Below are 12609 nucleotides of genomic sequence, written 5' to 3' on the forward strand. Positions count from 1 at the left end.
TATATTCATTAACATGAACAATATTTATAAAGCATTTCATTATTCATAGTCAATATTGTTCAAAACTTACTGATACATTATTAAAATGTAAGGTTGTATCTGTTAACATTTAATATACTGTGAACTAACATGAACAAATATTAATAAAAGCTGTAAAAAAAATTTTGGTTCATGTTTTTTTTATGCATTAATTAATGTTAACAAATAAGATGCTATTATCCCAATAAATTTAACTCCTAATTCAGCATTACTTTTATCAGTATTGTTGAAATTTTGCTGTTTGATCTACATTGTGAATGATCAACGTGAATCTGATGTCTGCCAAATGCATGAAAAATAAGAATAAGATGTAAAAAGTTTTTAGACAATAAGCCATGTTTCTAAAATCACTATAAATTCATTGTTTCTAAACCTTTAATCTTTTGTGATTTATACACTTGTTACACACCTTTTCAATTTTTCTTGAGGGTATGGAGTTTTTTTTTAGTAGCTAATGAACATCCTCCAGTTCTGAATGGCTTTAAATAGCTGTGTGTGTGTGTGTGTGTTTGTGTGTTCTTTGCAGCCATGGGCTTTCCAGGCAAGAGAGTTTTTGCGCAAGAAGGTAATCGGCAAAGAGGTCTGCTTCACCGTGGAGAATAAAACCCCTCAAGGCAGGGAATACGGCATTGTCTTCCTGGGAAAAGGTGAGTGACGTTTATGTTCCCCAAAAATAATCTCACTCCGGCAGTTCTGATCTGAAATGTGTGTTAATTGTAAAGTTGTTCTAGTAACACACTTGATCTCTCCAAAGACACCACAGGAGAAAATATCGCAGAGTCCCTGGTGGCCGAAGGTCTTGCCGCAGTTCGCAGAGAAGGCATCAGAGGAAACAAGTAAGAACCCCGGGGGTTTTTTCTTTTGCTTTTTTTCCCCCAAGGGTCAAACCACCGGTGTCAGTACGGTTCTTGCACTTATTGTCAAAGCCTTCACAATGCCGGCTATGTTTTTCCCCTTGGCTGAGATCACTTGTGTTGTCACAGTGGTTTTATTGTAAAAACACATGATGTGTCCTGCAGAGGGCAGTGTTTGCCTTTACTGAAGTAACTTCTGGGTTAATTGCGTTTCATAATTCTTTGTTTGATCTGTCACTCCCTCTTCTGGCCACATCATCTCAGTACACGTCCTGTCTATCCGCCCTTCTCCCTCAGGCTATAAGCAATATGATGTTGTCCTAAGCTTTTGGGACTTAATGATGCGTATGCGGGTCACTCTGTGAAACGTCCCTGAACAATTGCCAGTGGAATTGGTTTGCTTTAGGCTCATTTTCCCCACAGGAGACGGTGGTGTTAGACCCACTGTTCTCTCCACAGCCCCTGAACAGCCTTCTCATTAGCCAGGGCCTGCTGCGGCCCATCACAGCCCACTGGATCGGCTATCATAATCTCCAAAGGAGTCACGTTTAAACCTGGGCCACGCTCTGCCCACCAGCTCTCAATTAGACACAGCCGAGCTGGGAAGGATGCCCACTCCTCTCCCTGACACTTTTTGAAAATATGAAGGAAAATAAAACTTTACTAGACAAAGACAGCTCAAGACGGCTGCTGAGATTTGGCAGCCTTTTATTTCCTGTAGTTAAAATTTATGAAGGCTTAGATAATTGGAGCTTTGGGCTTGTCATTTAATAGGCAGAAAGCGACTTTTCTTTGACATTTGCCTTACCATCCTTGCTGGTTACTACATGAGTGAGTTTTTAAGTAAGAGTCGGGTATTAACAGATGTCTTGTCTCGTCATCTTGCATATCGGAAGAAGAGGGCAGATGAACCCAGATGGCTGGTTTGAATATGTTGAGCTTTGTGTTTGTGTGCATTAGACGAGGCAGTGTCCTAGTCTCCCTTGAGCCGCCTGCAGTCTGTTTACTGACCATCTGATGAATATTGCAAGCAAAACTGGAAATTTTCACAATGGTCCGTGAAGTTGCCCGACTGCAATGCAACCTCTGAGAATTGATGTGTACAGCTTTTTTTAATCAGTCCACCTGGAAACAAAACCAGTTTGAAAGGAATTAAGTGGACTGTTAGAAATTAGATTAATAATGCATCCGTTATTTAAAAAATTGCTGGATTAGTGGCATTTAATTTTTTAAAATGCATTCAGAGTTTTGTTTTCAAGCACAAAGCAAGTAAACTAGATACATGTATTTTCCATTGACCACTAAGATTAATGTCCAAATTTTGTATAAAATCCAAGCAAACTGTCGCTAGCCACTCAGAAGGTCTATTCATTGTTACTACTGCTAAAACTGTTAAAAAATATTTTGCATTAATTGAAATAAAGCTTAAATATAAATATTAGATGGAAAAAATGTTAACTTAAAAAAGAAAAAAAAAGAAACCGTAAACGTTGCCTTGGCAAATAATTTAAAGAATATAAATTTAAAAACTAAAACTTAAATAAAAATAAACTATAGAGAAAAAAGTTCAAAATTAATGAAACTTAAATAGATTGAAACCTAAAAAAAATAAAATAAAAGCCAATTCAAAATATTAATACATGTATGCAAATATAACTAATTTTAGTTATCAGTTGTGTCTAAAATACACTTCTGACCAGACTTTAAGCAATGTCAAAACTCTTGATTTGTGAAAGGATTTTTGTTTTGTTTTTTTAATCTAAAGATCCAAATTTTTTCCCAAAAGTGTGCAGAGTGACAGCATTGGGTCTTCATGTCTTGGTTATTTGTTTTTTAGCAAAATTCATTAAATAAGTTAAGTTCAGATAACACCAATTAGAAATTCAGAATGTGTGCTTGTCCACGTCAAATCTGATTTATATCTAAAAGACACTTTTAATCTGGTCTTTTCATCTGGTTTCAGTGAGACAAGAATAAATTGAAAATGAAATGATCATTGTATGTTTTAATAATGAATCGCTGCCATCGCACCATCAAAACTCCCTTAGTTCATAATTTAATTCCAGAATTTTGTTTGTTGTCCGAGCCAAGACATTAAAGGAAGGCCTAATACATCATTGACAGAGTCACTGGTCAGACTGGGTCTTTAATTAATGGACTTTCACCACCCACAAAAAAAAAGTTTTCATAATAGAATCTGATTCATCTCTCTCATTCGTTCGTTCATTCTGTCTGTCTGTCTCGCCTCTTTAAGTCTGTTCATTATAAAGGCCAGCGCTACTTAAACTGATAGAGCCTTATTAAAAAATCTGACGAGTGTCTGCCGCGGTCAGACTGTTTAATTCCTCTTAAAGATAATGATGGCTTTTAGAACAACAGAGGAATTAATTGAAACATGTGTTGGCTTTTGATAATGAACCAATTCATTTAAAGAGCTTATCAAGGCCTCAGAAAGGGGCAGCTCTCCATGAGACACCTCTACATCTGTTGCTTGGTGTATTGAAGTCTGGAGAGTTAAGAAAGCAGGGCTAAAATGATCTTTAGTTGTTTTTAGTTCTCTGTGGTAAACTCTTTGGCCTGTAATTTGATATTTACTGGACTTTCTGTGTGTTTCAGTCCTGATCAGGTTAGACTGTGTGATTTGGAGGACCAAGCCAAGGCTGCTAAAAAGGGTCAGTGGTCTGAGGGTGGAGGTGCACACACTATTCGAGATCTGAAGTACACCATCGAGAACCCTCGCAATTTTGTGGACTCCCTCCATCAGAAACCAGTCAATGGTAAGATGTGATAAACTTTTCTAGATCACATATTGTACACACCAATGCTGGGAAAAACATCACAAGTATTCATGAATGCAAATTAAATAATAAAGAAACCCCAGCTTGAGTGAAAAAAGGCATCCATCTGTGGTTAAAATCTTATTCATATTTGTATAAAGTGCTTTATATAATGTTTTCTTATAAAGACTATTAAATATCAGTTAATAAATAAATATTAGTTAATATAATTTTTTAATTAACTAATATTGTGAATTTAATAATTGTTGATCATGTTAAACTTAATTGACCAACTTAATGTAATATTTTAAAATATCATAAAATATTTAATGTTAATTTTTAAAATAGTGATGTTTATTTTTTATAAAACAACAACAATAATAGTAATAATAATAGTAACAGTAATAATAATAACAACTAGTGGACTTTAAAATAGAATAATAATAAAAATAACAAAAAGAAACCACTGATGCGAGTCACAGTGGAGGTACTGGAGCCATATTTAGGGATCACAACATCATAAAGACTTAAGGGAATTTTGCAGGGTGTTTTGTTTTCACCCAGAACACCCTAGAATTATGCTGTGCATTTTCTTATGACAAAAGCAAAAAATGCATGTATTAAAGCACTCAATTATCTCTGGTGTTAGGTCTCACTCTTCTTCCAGAAGCCTTTTTTTTTGTCCGTTCACAGCTCTACACACAGCTCATTTCTCTTATTTAAATAGAATACCAACCTTGATGAGCGTTAACCTCCATCAGAGGGCTAGCCAGCTTACTGCAAATGAACAACTGAGTCATTAAATGCTATAGAAATGTGCCCCGTTTCCCCTCTTCACTAACAAGCTTATTAGATGCTAATCAGAAGTCAAAGTTGTGACATTGTTCGTAATATTGAATTTAAACACACTTGGCCACATGACCCTTACCAGCGAGAGCTGTGATTCACCTTTTTATCAAATTATTTCACAGCTCTTGCTGTGCAGTTAGGCCAAGTGATTTTTAAACATGCCAATTTGTTGTTGTCCTCAAAAGTGAGCACCATGTTGAACTGGAGAGGCCTGTTTACATACTGGCAGCTACCCACATGCTGTGACACCATGTGAACTTGCTGTGAAGTGGGCTGACAATTTGAATTGGAAAACAAAGTTATACTCAAATTAACATGCTGAATTGTCTTAGTTTGAACTATTACAGTGCTTGACGAGAGTTCCATCGTGCTGTAATTTATCATTCTATCATCAGTGTGGTGATTTTGTATGCTATCAATCAAAAGTTTGGGGTCAGTGAGACTTATGCATTAATCTGATCAATTTATAATGTTTTTTACATAAATGTAGTTCTTTTGAACTTCAAAGAATTCTGGAAAAAAAGATCAGTTTCCTCATAATTGTTCAGATATTTACAAAATAACAAAATGAGGGTACTTGATTTCTGGAAGCATAATGTGACACTGAAGACTGGAGTAATGGCTGCGGAAAATTCAGCTTTCCTATCACAGAAATAAATTGCATTTGAAAATGTATTAAAATAGAAGTGTTATTTTAAATGCAATTAATACAATTTTTTGTTGTATTTTTCATCAAATAAATGCAAAAAGAGCATTTCTTTTCCACCAAAGCGTTAAAGTGTTACGAAGTGTTGATTAGTACTGTTATTTTAAGTGTGTGAAACAGAAGCTGAAACCATTATTAACTTCATTAACTCTTTCTATCTTTGTCTTACACACTCACCAGCCATTATTGAACATGTGCGTGATGGCAGCATGTTACGGGCGCTGCTTCTGCCCGACTACTATCTGGTGACGGTCATGCTGTCTGGAATCAAGGTGAGTTTCAGGCCCTCTCTATGTAATGCTTTGAACAAAAGAAACCCAATTTCTTTCAGCAGAACCCTCGAGACCAATATTTCTCAGGATTCCGGAGTTTCTTATTAGTTCATCTCTTGATGGGTAGCCTTGAGAGATTCCCCATAGGTTTTCTTAGACTAGACATTTTCTGTGAATTCATTAGACCATCTTACTGCTTAATCTTGCTAATCATGAAAAAATGAACTCCATAACTGTGCTAAATTAAATCTGGTCGAACTAGAGTTTTGCTCAGTGGCTTTTCAGAAAAGGGTTTACATTCATAAAAGACTTTACATTTGTAAAGACTGACTGTGATTTGTTTTCTGGGGTTTGTTTCTTTGTTTTCCCTGTAGATTTCAGACGATGTTTATTGTCTGTAATGTTAATGTAAAATCTGTGTCTCCAGTGCCCTACGTTTAAACGGGAGGCAGATGGCAGCGAGACTCCTGAGCCCTTTGCAGCAGAAGCAAAGTTCTTCACAGAGTCTAGGCTTCTTCAGCGAGATGTACAGATCATTTTGGAGTCTTGTCCCAACCAGATCATTCTGGGGACCATCTTGCACCCGGTAAGAAGCCACATCAGATGCGTTTTCTGGTTGATTCCTCTTAATAACTTCAGTTGAACAGGGGTGTAAACCATTTGAGATTTTTGAGTGTTTCTCCCATTTCATATTTAGACTAGATCAATTCAGTCTTGATCCAAAATCTTAAAGTGTGTGAGGTGGATTTTCTTGGTCGAAAAACCTGGCAAGCGATACTGGGATAATTTATTTGTTTGATTGTTTTTTGTTTTGCTTTGGTTGCTTTGAGTAACTGATAGCCTATAGTTTGTTGCTTTTTGTTTTCAAAGTGAAAGACAATACGGGGATAATTTGTTTGATATTGTGTTTTTGTTTTTGTTTTTTTTCGTTTGGTTTTCGCTTTTTTTTTTTTTTTGGTTGCTTTGAGTACATGATAGCCTACAGTTTGTCTGTTTTTGTTTGTTTGTTACATGATATAAATAAATTGTTCCATACAATTAACGTTCCACACACACACTACAATGCCTTTGACTGTCAAAACTAAGTACTTAAGGGACAGGAAGCATACCTGTCCATTTGATACCACATCAGAAATAATACTATTTTCTTAAGTGAGCATTGTTCCCTCAAGCAATTATCCAAGATATGTAAACAGTCACTTAGAACATTTAAGAACAAAGAAAGACTACCAGCAGTAGAACAGAATAAAATAGGTTAAAGATCAATAGATAAAAGATGTAAATGAAGTAAACAGTGCTGAGATATTTAACAAAAAATATAAAGCATTCAAATAAACTTGACTGAAATACTGGTACTTTTGATATCCCTACTGTGTATAATGCAGTAAACACCAAGGCTGTAATCAGTAATGCATGCTGTGGAAATGTGGGAGGATCTACAGGTCCAGACTTTAATATATTATACACGTTTATTGTACAGGCCCTTCAGTATCATTGATCAGTTTAATTCATTTTGAAACCACAGATATAAAACCACATTTCATGTCATAGTTTTTGTTAATCAATGATATGTCAGACATAATGTCACACAATGTGTGAGGATGTTTTGCTCATGGATAATATTATACACTGTAACCTTAGAGGTCTCTTTCTGTTGATAATACCAGCAAAGCTTCTCACTGTCAGTCTGTACGTTTCCCCATCCCTAATTTTCTTTGCTAACATATTCTTATGTGTTTGTGTGTGTGGTCATAACAGAATGGGAACATCACAGAGTTGCTGTTGAAGGAAGGCTTTGCTCGTTGTGTGGACTGGTCCATGGCTGTGTACACCCAGGGTGCTGAGAAACTCCGAGCAGCAGAACGGTCAGTGCTTGTCACTAAGCCCTAGTTCACTATACATTTCAAATACACCTGACTTTTCGGCTGTTGGATCGGACTGAACAGCTTGTTGAATCCTTTAGACCATCTCGGGTTGCTCTTACTTCACGTTTCAGCAGAATAGTTTAGCAAATGGGGCAACTTATCACACAGCCGTTCAAGAACACCTGCCCTGATGCCCACCTGCTGGCTTACTGAAGCATACGGCACAATCACAGTGAAATATGATAGGAGCACACGAGGCTGTGTCTTTAATCCAATTAAGTGCAGATGAGGCTGTCCTTTAGAAAGTGCTTCATTTTGGTGAAATGCCTTTTATCTCTCTCTCTCTCTCTCTCCAAAACACTGCAGGTCGGCGAAAGAGCGTAAAGTGAGAATCTGGAAGGACTATGTTGCTCCCACAGCCAATCTGGACCAGAAGGACAGACAGTTTGTAGCAAAGGTGAGTTTTAGTACTTGCCTTTTCTGTTTCTGTTAGTGCTACAAGGGTCAGCAACATGATTCTGACTTATCCAGATTATTTGTCCAGATTTATTCAGTCATTTTAAAATAAATTAAATAAAAATAATGAGTGGTAAAGCGAATACAAAATGCCTCATAAATAAGCCGTTTTTATGATCTGTTACACTGGAATGTACGTCAGAATACAGAAGAAATGATCTGTTGCTACTTCTGTTTAATTACATGCATATATAAACACATCAAAGTGATGTGAAGCAAGCAGCAACAAAAATGTTCTTAAATGTATAAAAGCTTTCTTAATGGCTGCATAACATGACATTTTTGAGAATTAAAAGGATTTATGTGTTTCAAAACCAAATGAAAGCAATATGAATACAAGGAAGAATAATGTAAGATCTTGGTAGGTTTTAACCTACGTGTTATTTATTCTTTACGTGTTCTTGCTATTGACCCACACAACGAGCCGTCAGATCCGTTACACAACTAATTTCTTATATAGATGGTGTTGCAGTTTGTACTCTATATAAATAATAAAAAAAGTGTATCTGATGTTTCTCACTGAAGGTCACAGAAACCTGTTGATCTAAACTCAGCCCTCCAGCTAAACCCTTGATCTCTAGACATTACGTTTTTTTTTTCACTTAGAACATCTAAAAATAACATGGGGAGAAAACCAGCAAAGCATGACATTTCACCAGATGAGTCCCAACATGATAACAAATGACCGTTTCCACTTGGTCTTCTCTTCAAACTCCTTTATAACGGAGGCTTCTGAAGAATGTTTGAGCACCACAGTCTCTTAAAGTGCTGAATGTGGTTGACATACTTGTCTCCCAGCCGCCTTGTTCTCTATTGTGTCTGTCAGCGAGGCTGGTCTTTCAGGTCTCAGGTGTTTCATTTCATTTTGCATACTCTGTAAAGTCAGCCTTGGGCCGTCTCAGCGGTTCTGTTCAGCTGCAGCTTTCAGCCTTCAGCCTTCCCCCTGTTAAATCACAGCTGAATATCTGCTTCTGCATCCCTGGCCTAGAATTCACAAGGAAAAAAGATACCTTTAAGGGTTATTTACTTTCTTTGCATGTTAAAATACTGTAGAGTCTGAAAGAAATGAAAGATTGAACATGAAATCGAAATTGACCTGCTTTTTATACTTTTATCATTTTAAATTTGAGGACTTGAAAGAGATCTCATATGCTCACCAAGACTTTGATCAAAAATAAAGAAAAACAGTAGTATTGCAATTGCATAATATTATATAATATTTTAAATGGCTACTTTATATTGAATAAAATAAACGTATGATGACAGATTACATTTTATCAGCCTATTACTCTAGTCCTTCAGAAATCATCAAAATATACTGATTTAGAGGTCAAGATGTTTAATATTTGTGGAAATAGAAAGTTCAAAAGAATTTTCAGATTTCGATTTTTAAATTAATACCTTTAAACTGTTGCTTTTTGATCAATGTAAAAGTGTTAAAAAACTGAAAAGACTTGCTGATATCAAGCATTTGAATGGTAGTGTTTCTGATTAATGTGTGCACAAATATTTACATTAAAAAACAGCTTTTCCTCTGCAAAATTGAACCATTTACTTTGCTTCATTGGCAATTGGCATTTTGATAACAGAAAAATATTTTCTAAAATATAGATTTTTTTTTTAATGTGTTTCAGTTAGAAATAAATTATGGTTTATGAATGTTATTTGACATTGACTTGAAGATTTAAGAAGAATGTGCAGGGTTACTAGCAGTGGCTGTGCTGATATGACCACATCAGTGAGGTTTGTTAGATTTGTTTAAACCGCTGCCGTCTGCTCTTAATTGATATGTTGACACTGTGTGCTCTTTCCTAAGTCAGCAACTATGAAGTTTCCTCATTCTCCTTAAAGTAAGGTTGTTTCAAGACCTTTAAAATATTCATGCTTGGCCTTTGGTTATGTAAAGGTGTTGCACTGCAATCTGCTTACAGAATTAGTTTCAAATCCGCAGACACAAAAGTGTGTTTTTTGCCTGAGTCAGAAAATACCAGAAGTGAAGAATAAAACATTTATATGAGCTTTAGCTTGCCTCAGATCTCTCTGAGCCGGGAGAGAAAGAAGATATACTTTGAAATTTTGCGCGTGTATGTGAGAGAGAGAGAGAGACTCAACAGAAAAAGCTACTGACAAAGGCAGAATGGCAAGTATTTGTAAGCTGTTTCTGTGTCCTGGCATACATGACACATCTAGCTGTTTTAATTGGTTTGCATTTCCTGTCATTCAAATGCATCCAGAAAGAGTTTGCCATTAATAATTACAATAAAATAACATCTATTTAAACAAATCACTTAGATTTAGATTTCCGATGAAAATATTATGGTATATACACTACCATTAAAGTATTTTTTTCTTCAGGATGATTTTTTTTTATTTAGCAAGGATGCAATAAACTGATCTACAGTGCGAGTAAAGATATGTATAATATTGCAGAATATGTATAGTTCAAACAAATTCTGTTCTTTTGAACTTTCTGTACATCAAAGAATCCTGAATTACACTGAGCAGCAAAACTGTTTTTATAATAACATTAGAATATAAGAATGATTTCTAAAGAATCATGACACAAAGACGTGAAGAAATGTCTGCTGAAAATTCAGCTTTGCCATCAAAGGGAAAAAATTGCATGGAGAAAATTTTTATATATATATATATATATATATATATATAATTGTGATAACATTTCACAATATTACTTTTTCTTTCTGGCTTGATGAGCATGAGACCTTTCTTTCATAGACATAAAATCTTATTGATCCCAGATGTTTCAACTGTAGTATAAATATAAAAAGCATACCATGTATGAGAAATTTCATACTACTTATTACCATGGTCGGACCACATTTTTAATGTTTTAGGAAACGCCGCAGAACAGAAAGGCGCTGGAGATTTCAAGATGTACATTTTAAAAAATGGGATCAAATGTTTTAATGTTTTCTGACTACTCGAGTGTCTTTTTGATGTAGTTGTAGTCCTGGTCTGTAGGTGGCAGTGGCTCCCTGTCATGTTCAAGGGGCTGCAGTACCAGAGTGAGTCATGGATCTGGGCTGTAGATCCCTGTTGGCAGCTTGCGGTGAAGTGCCTTGCATGTGTGACTGCTAATGAAACAGCAAAATTTCTCCTTACTGTTCCCAGTTCTGCTCCACTTCTACCACACGGAAAAATAAAACCACTGAATTGCTCAGGTGACCTTGTTGATTTGGGACTGAGTGAATTGCGGAGCAATAGCGCACACACATCAACATAAACCATGACGCTCTCAGCTGTATCACTGCCGAACCTTCAGCCGAATCGGTTTAATTTCCACTCTGAAGATTTAGTTCAAAGCCAGACGATTTGTCAGTCTGTGATGTAATTCTACTCATATCATCATTCTCTCCTGCTCATGTCCCTCAGAAGACTGTAATTTTGTCTTCAATTGCTCAAATCTGATAATGCATGCATTTTTGATGCATTCCTCTGCGTGTTCAGGTCTGATTATATCTGATCCATTACCCAGACCCGCACAAACGCCACTCATCCTCCACATCACTGGCTCTTCTATTAAATAACTTGGGGTTGATGATCATATAAGATGACATGGATATGATATACTCAGACATGGTTCTAAACGTCAGAGCTTTTGTGACATTTGGCTTCTTGTGCGGATGGTCCCTGTATGCATCGGATGCGGCCCGCACATGTAACTCATGGCCTGGCGAGGCCTCTCAGATCTAATCTAACATGATTCTGTCACAAAACCTGCACGTCAAAGGTGGCACATGCCAGTTTTAACTTCAGGAGTCTCTTCACATTGCTTGTCTTGTTTCTGTACTTTTCTAAGTGATCAGTCGATGACAAATCCCATAGATGCAAGCTATCATATATATATTCTGATTCTATAATCCTGAAAACATTCTTTTAGTTAGTTGTGCATTTGGCCAAAACTGTGATTTATCAATATGACTAGTAACTAACTACATGGAGATGCTCAAGACTGAATTGCAGAGACTTTGTAATCACTCACAACACCCTAAAATCATTGAGGCAACCCCCATAAATGTAAAAAAAAAAAGTGGAATCTTGACTTTATTGAAGGGGCCATGTCCATGTAGGCTATTTATTTAATGTCTTGTTTTATTAGATCTCTTTCTAAACCCATGCTTTGGCACACTTCTAAGTGCTCAGTTTAATCCTCTTCCTGTTCGTCTAAACAAAATGATGGACCGTTCCCGCCCTCTCTTTCTCTCAGTTCCTTTGTGTTTCCTGTCAGCTCGCTTTCATTGTCTTCTGAGTGAAATGGTGAGGTAATGGTGGTAGCATGAGTGAATCAGAGTAGAGAGTTGTTCTTTTGAGAACAGCGTGTGGGAGAAGGGTTTTGTTTGTTTTTGTAACGCAGAAGGCTTGTGGCGGGGTACAGTAACGTTTCTCTGGCAACAAGTGAGTCTCTCTCTCATCCCCTCGGTGGAGCGGTGACTTGGTCGCCACATCTCGTCTCTTTCTAACACCTGCTCGCACATTCCCTCGACATCACTCCTGAATATTGGGATGTGAATATTAGTTCTCGCATGCTGTGTGACATCCATTCTGGCATTCAGTGAAGCACGCATTGTGCTTCGAATGTGTGCGCTCCGCAATCTATAGAAGAAGTTTATATAATAGGGTTTAAAACGCATGATTTTCGCACAATAGACATAATCAAAACCAAACAGATTGTTCTTAAGCAGAATATCTGAGGTGCAATGTGTAAAGGCA

General features: G+C 36.5%; 1 protein-coding gene across 1 annotated transcript in view; it reads left to right on the forward strand.

Annotated features, from left to right (window-relative positions):
- LOC127956930 (staphylococcal nuclease domain-containing protein 1) overlaps positions 1–12609 on the forward strand; it is a 152018-nt gene that overhangs the window by 4625 nt on the left and 134784 nt on the right. The window contains exons 3-9 of the mRNA XM_052555244.1: positions 566–686; positions 794–875; positions 3510–3670; positions 5406–5497; positions 5925–6083; positions 7256–7362; positions 7729–7819. Coding sequence (XP_052411204.1) covers positions 566–686; positions 794–875; positions 3510–3670; positions 5406–5497; positions 5925–6083; positions 7256–7362; positions 7729–7819 — 813 coding nt within the window. The remainder of the gene's footprint in view (positions 1–565; positions 687–793; positions 876–3509; positions 3671–5405; positions 5498–5924; positions 6084–7255; positions 7363–7728; positions 7820–12609) is intronic.

This window comes from Carassius gibelio, chromosome B4 (assembly GCF_023724105.1).
Source record: "Carassius gibelio isolate Cgi1373 ecotype wild population from Czech Republic chromosome B4, carGib1.2-hapl.c, whole genome shotgun sequence".
Classification (NCBI taxonomy): domain Eukaryota; kingdom Metazoa; phylum Chordata; class Actinopteri; order Cypriniformes; family Cyprinidae; genus Carassius; species Carassius gibelio.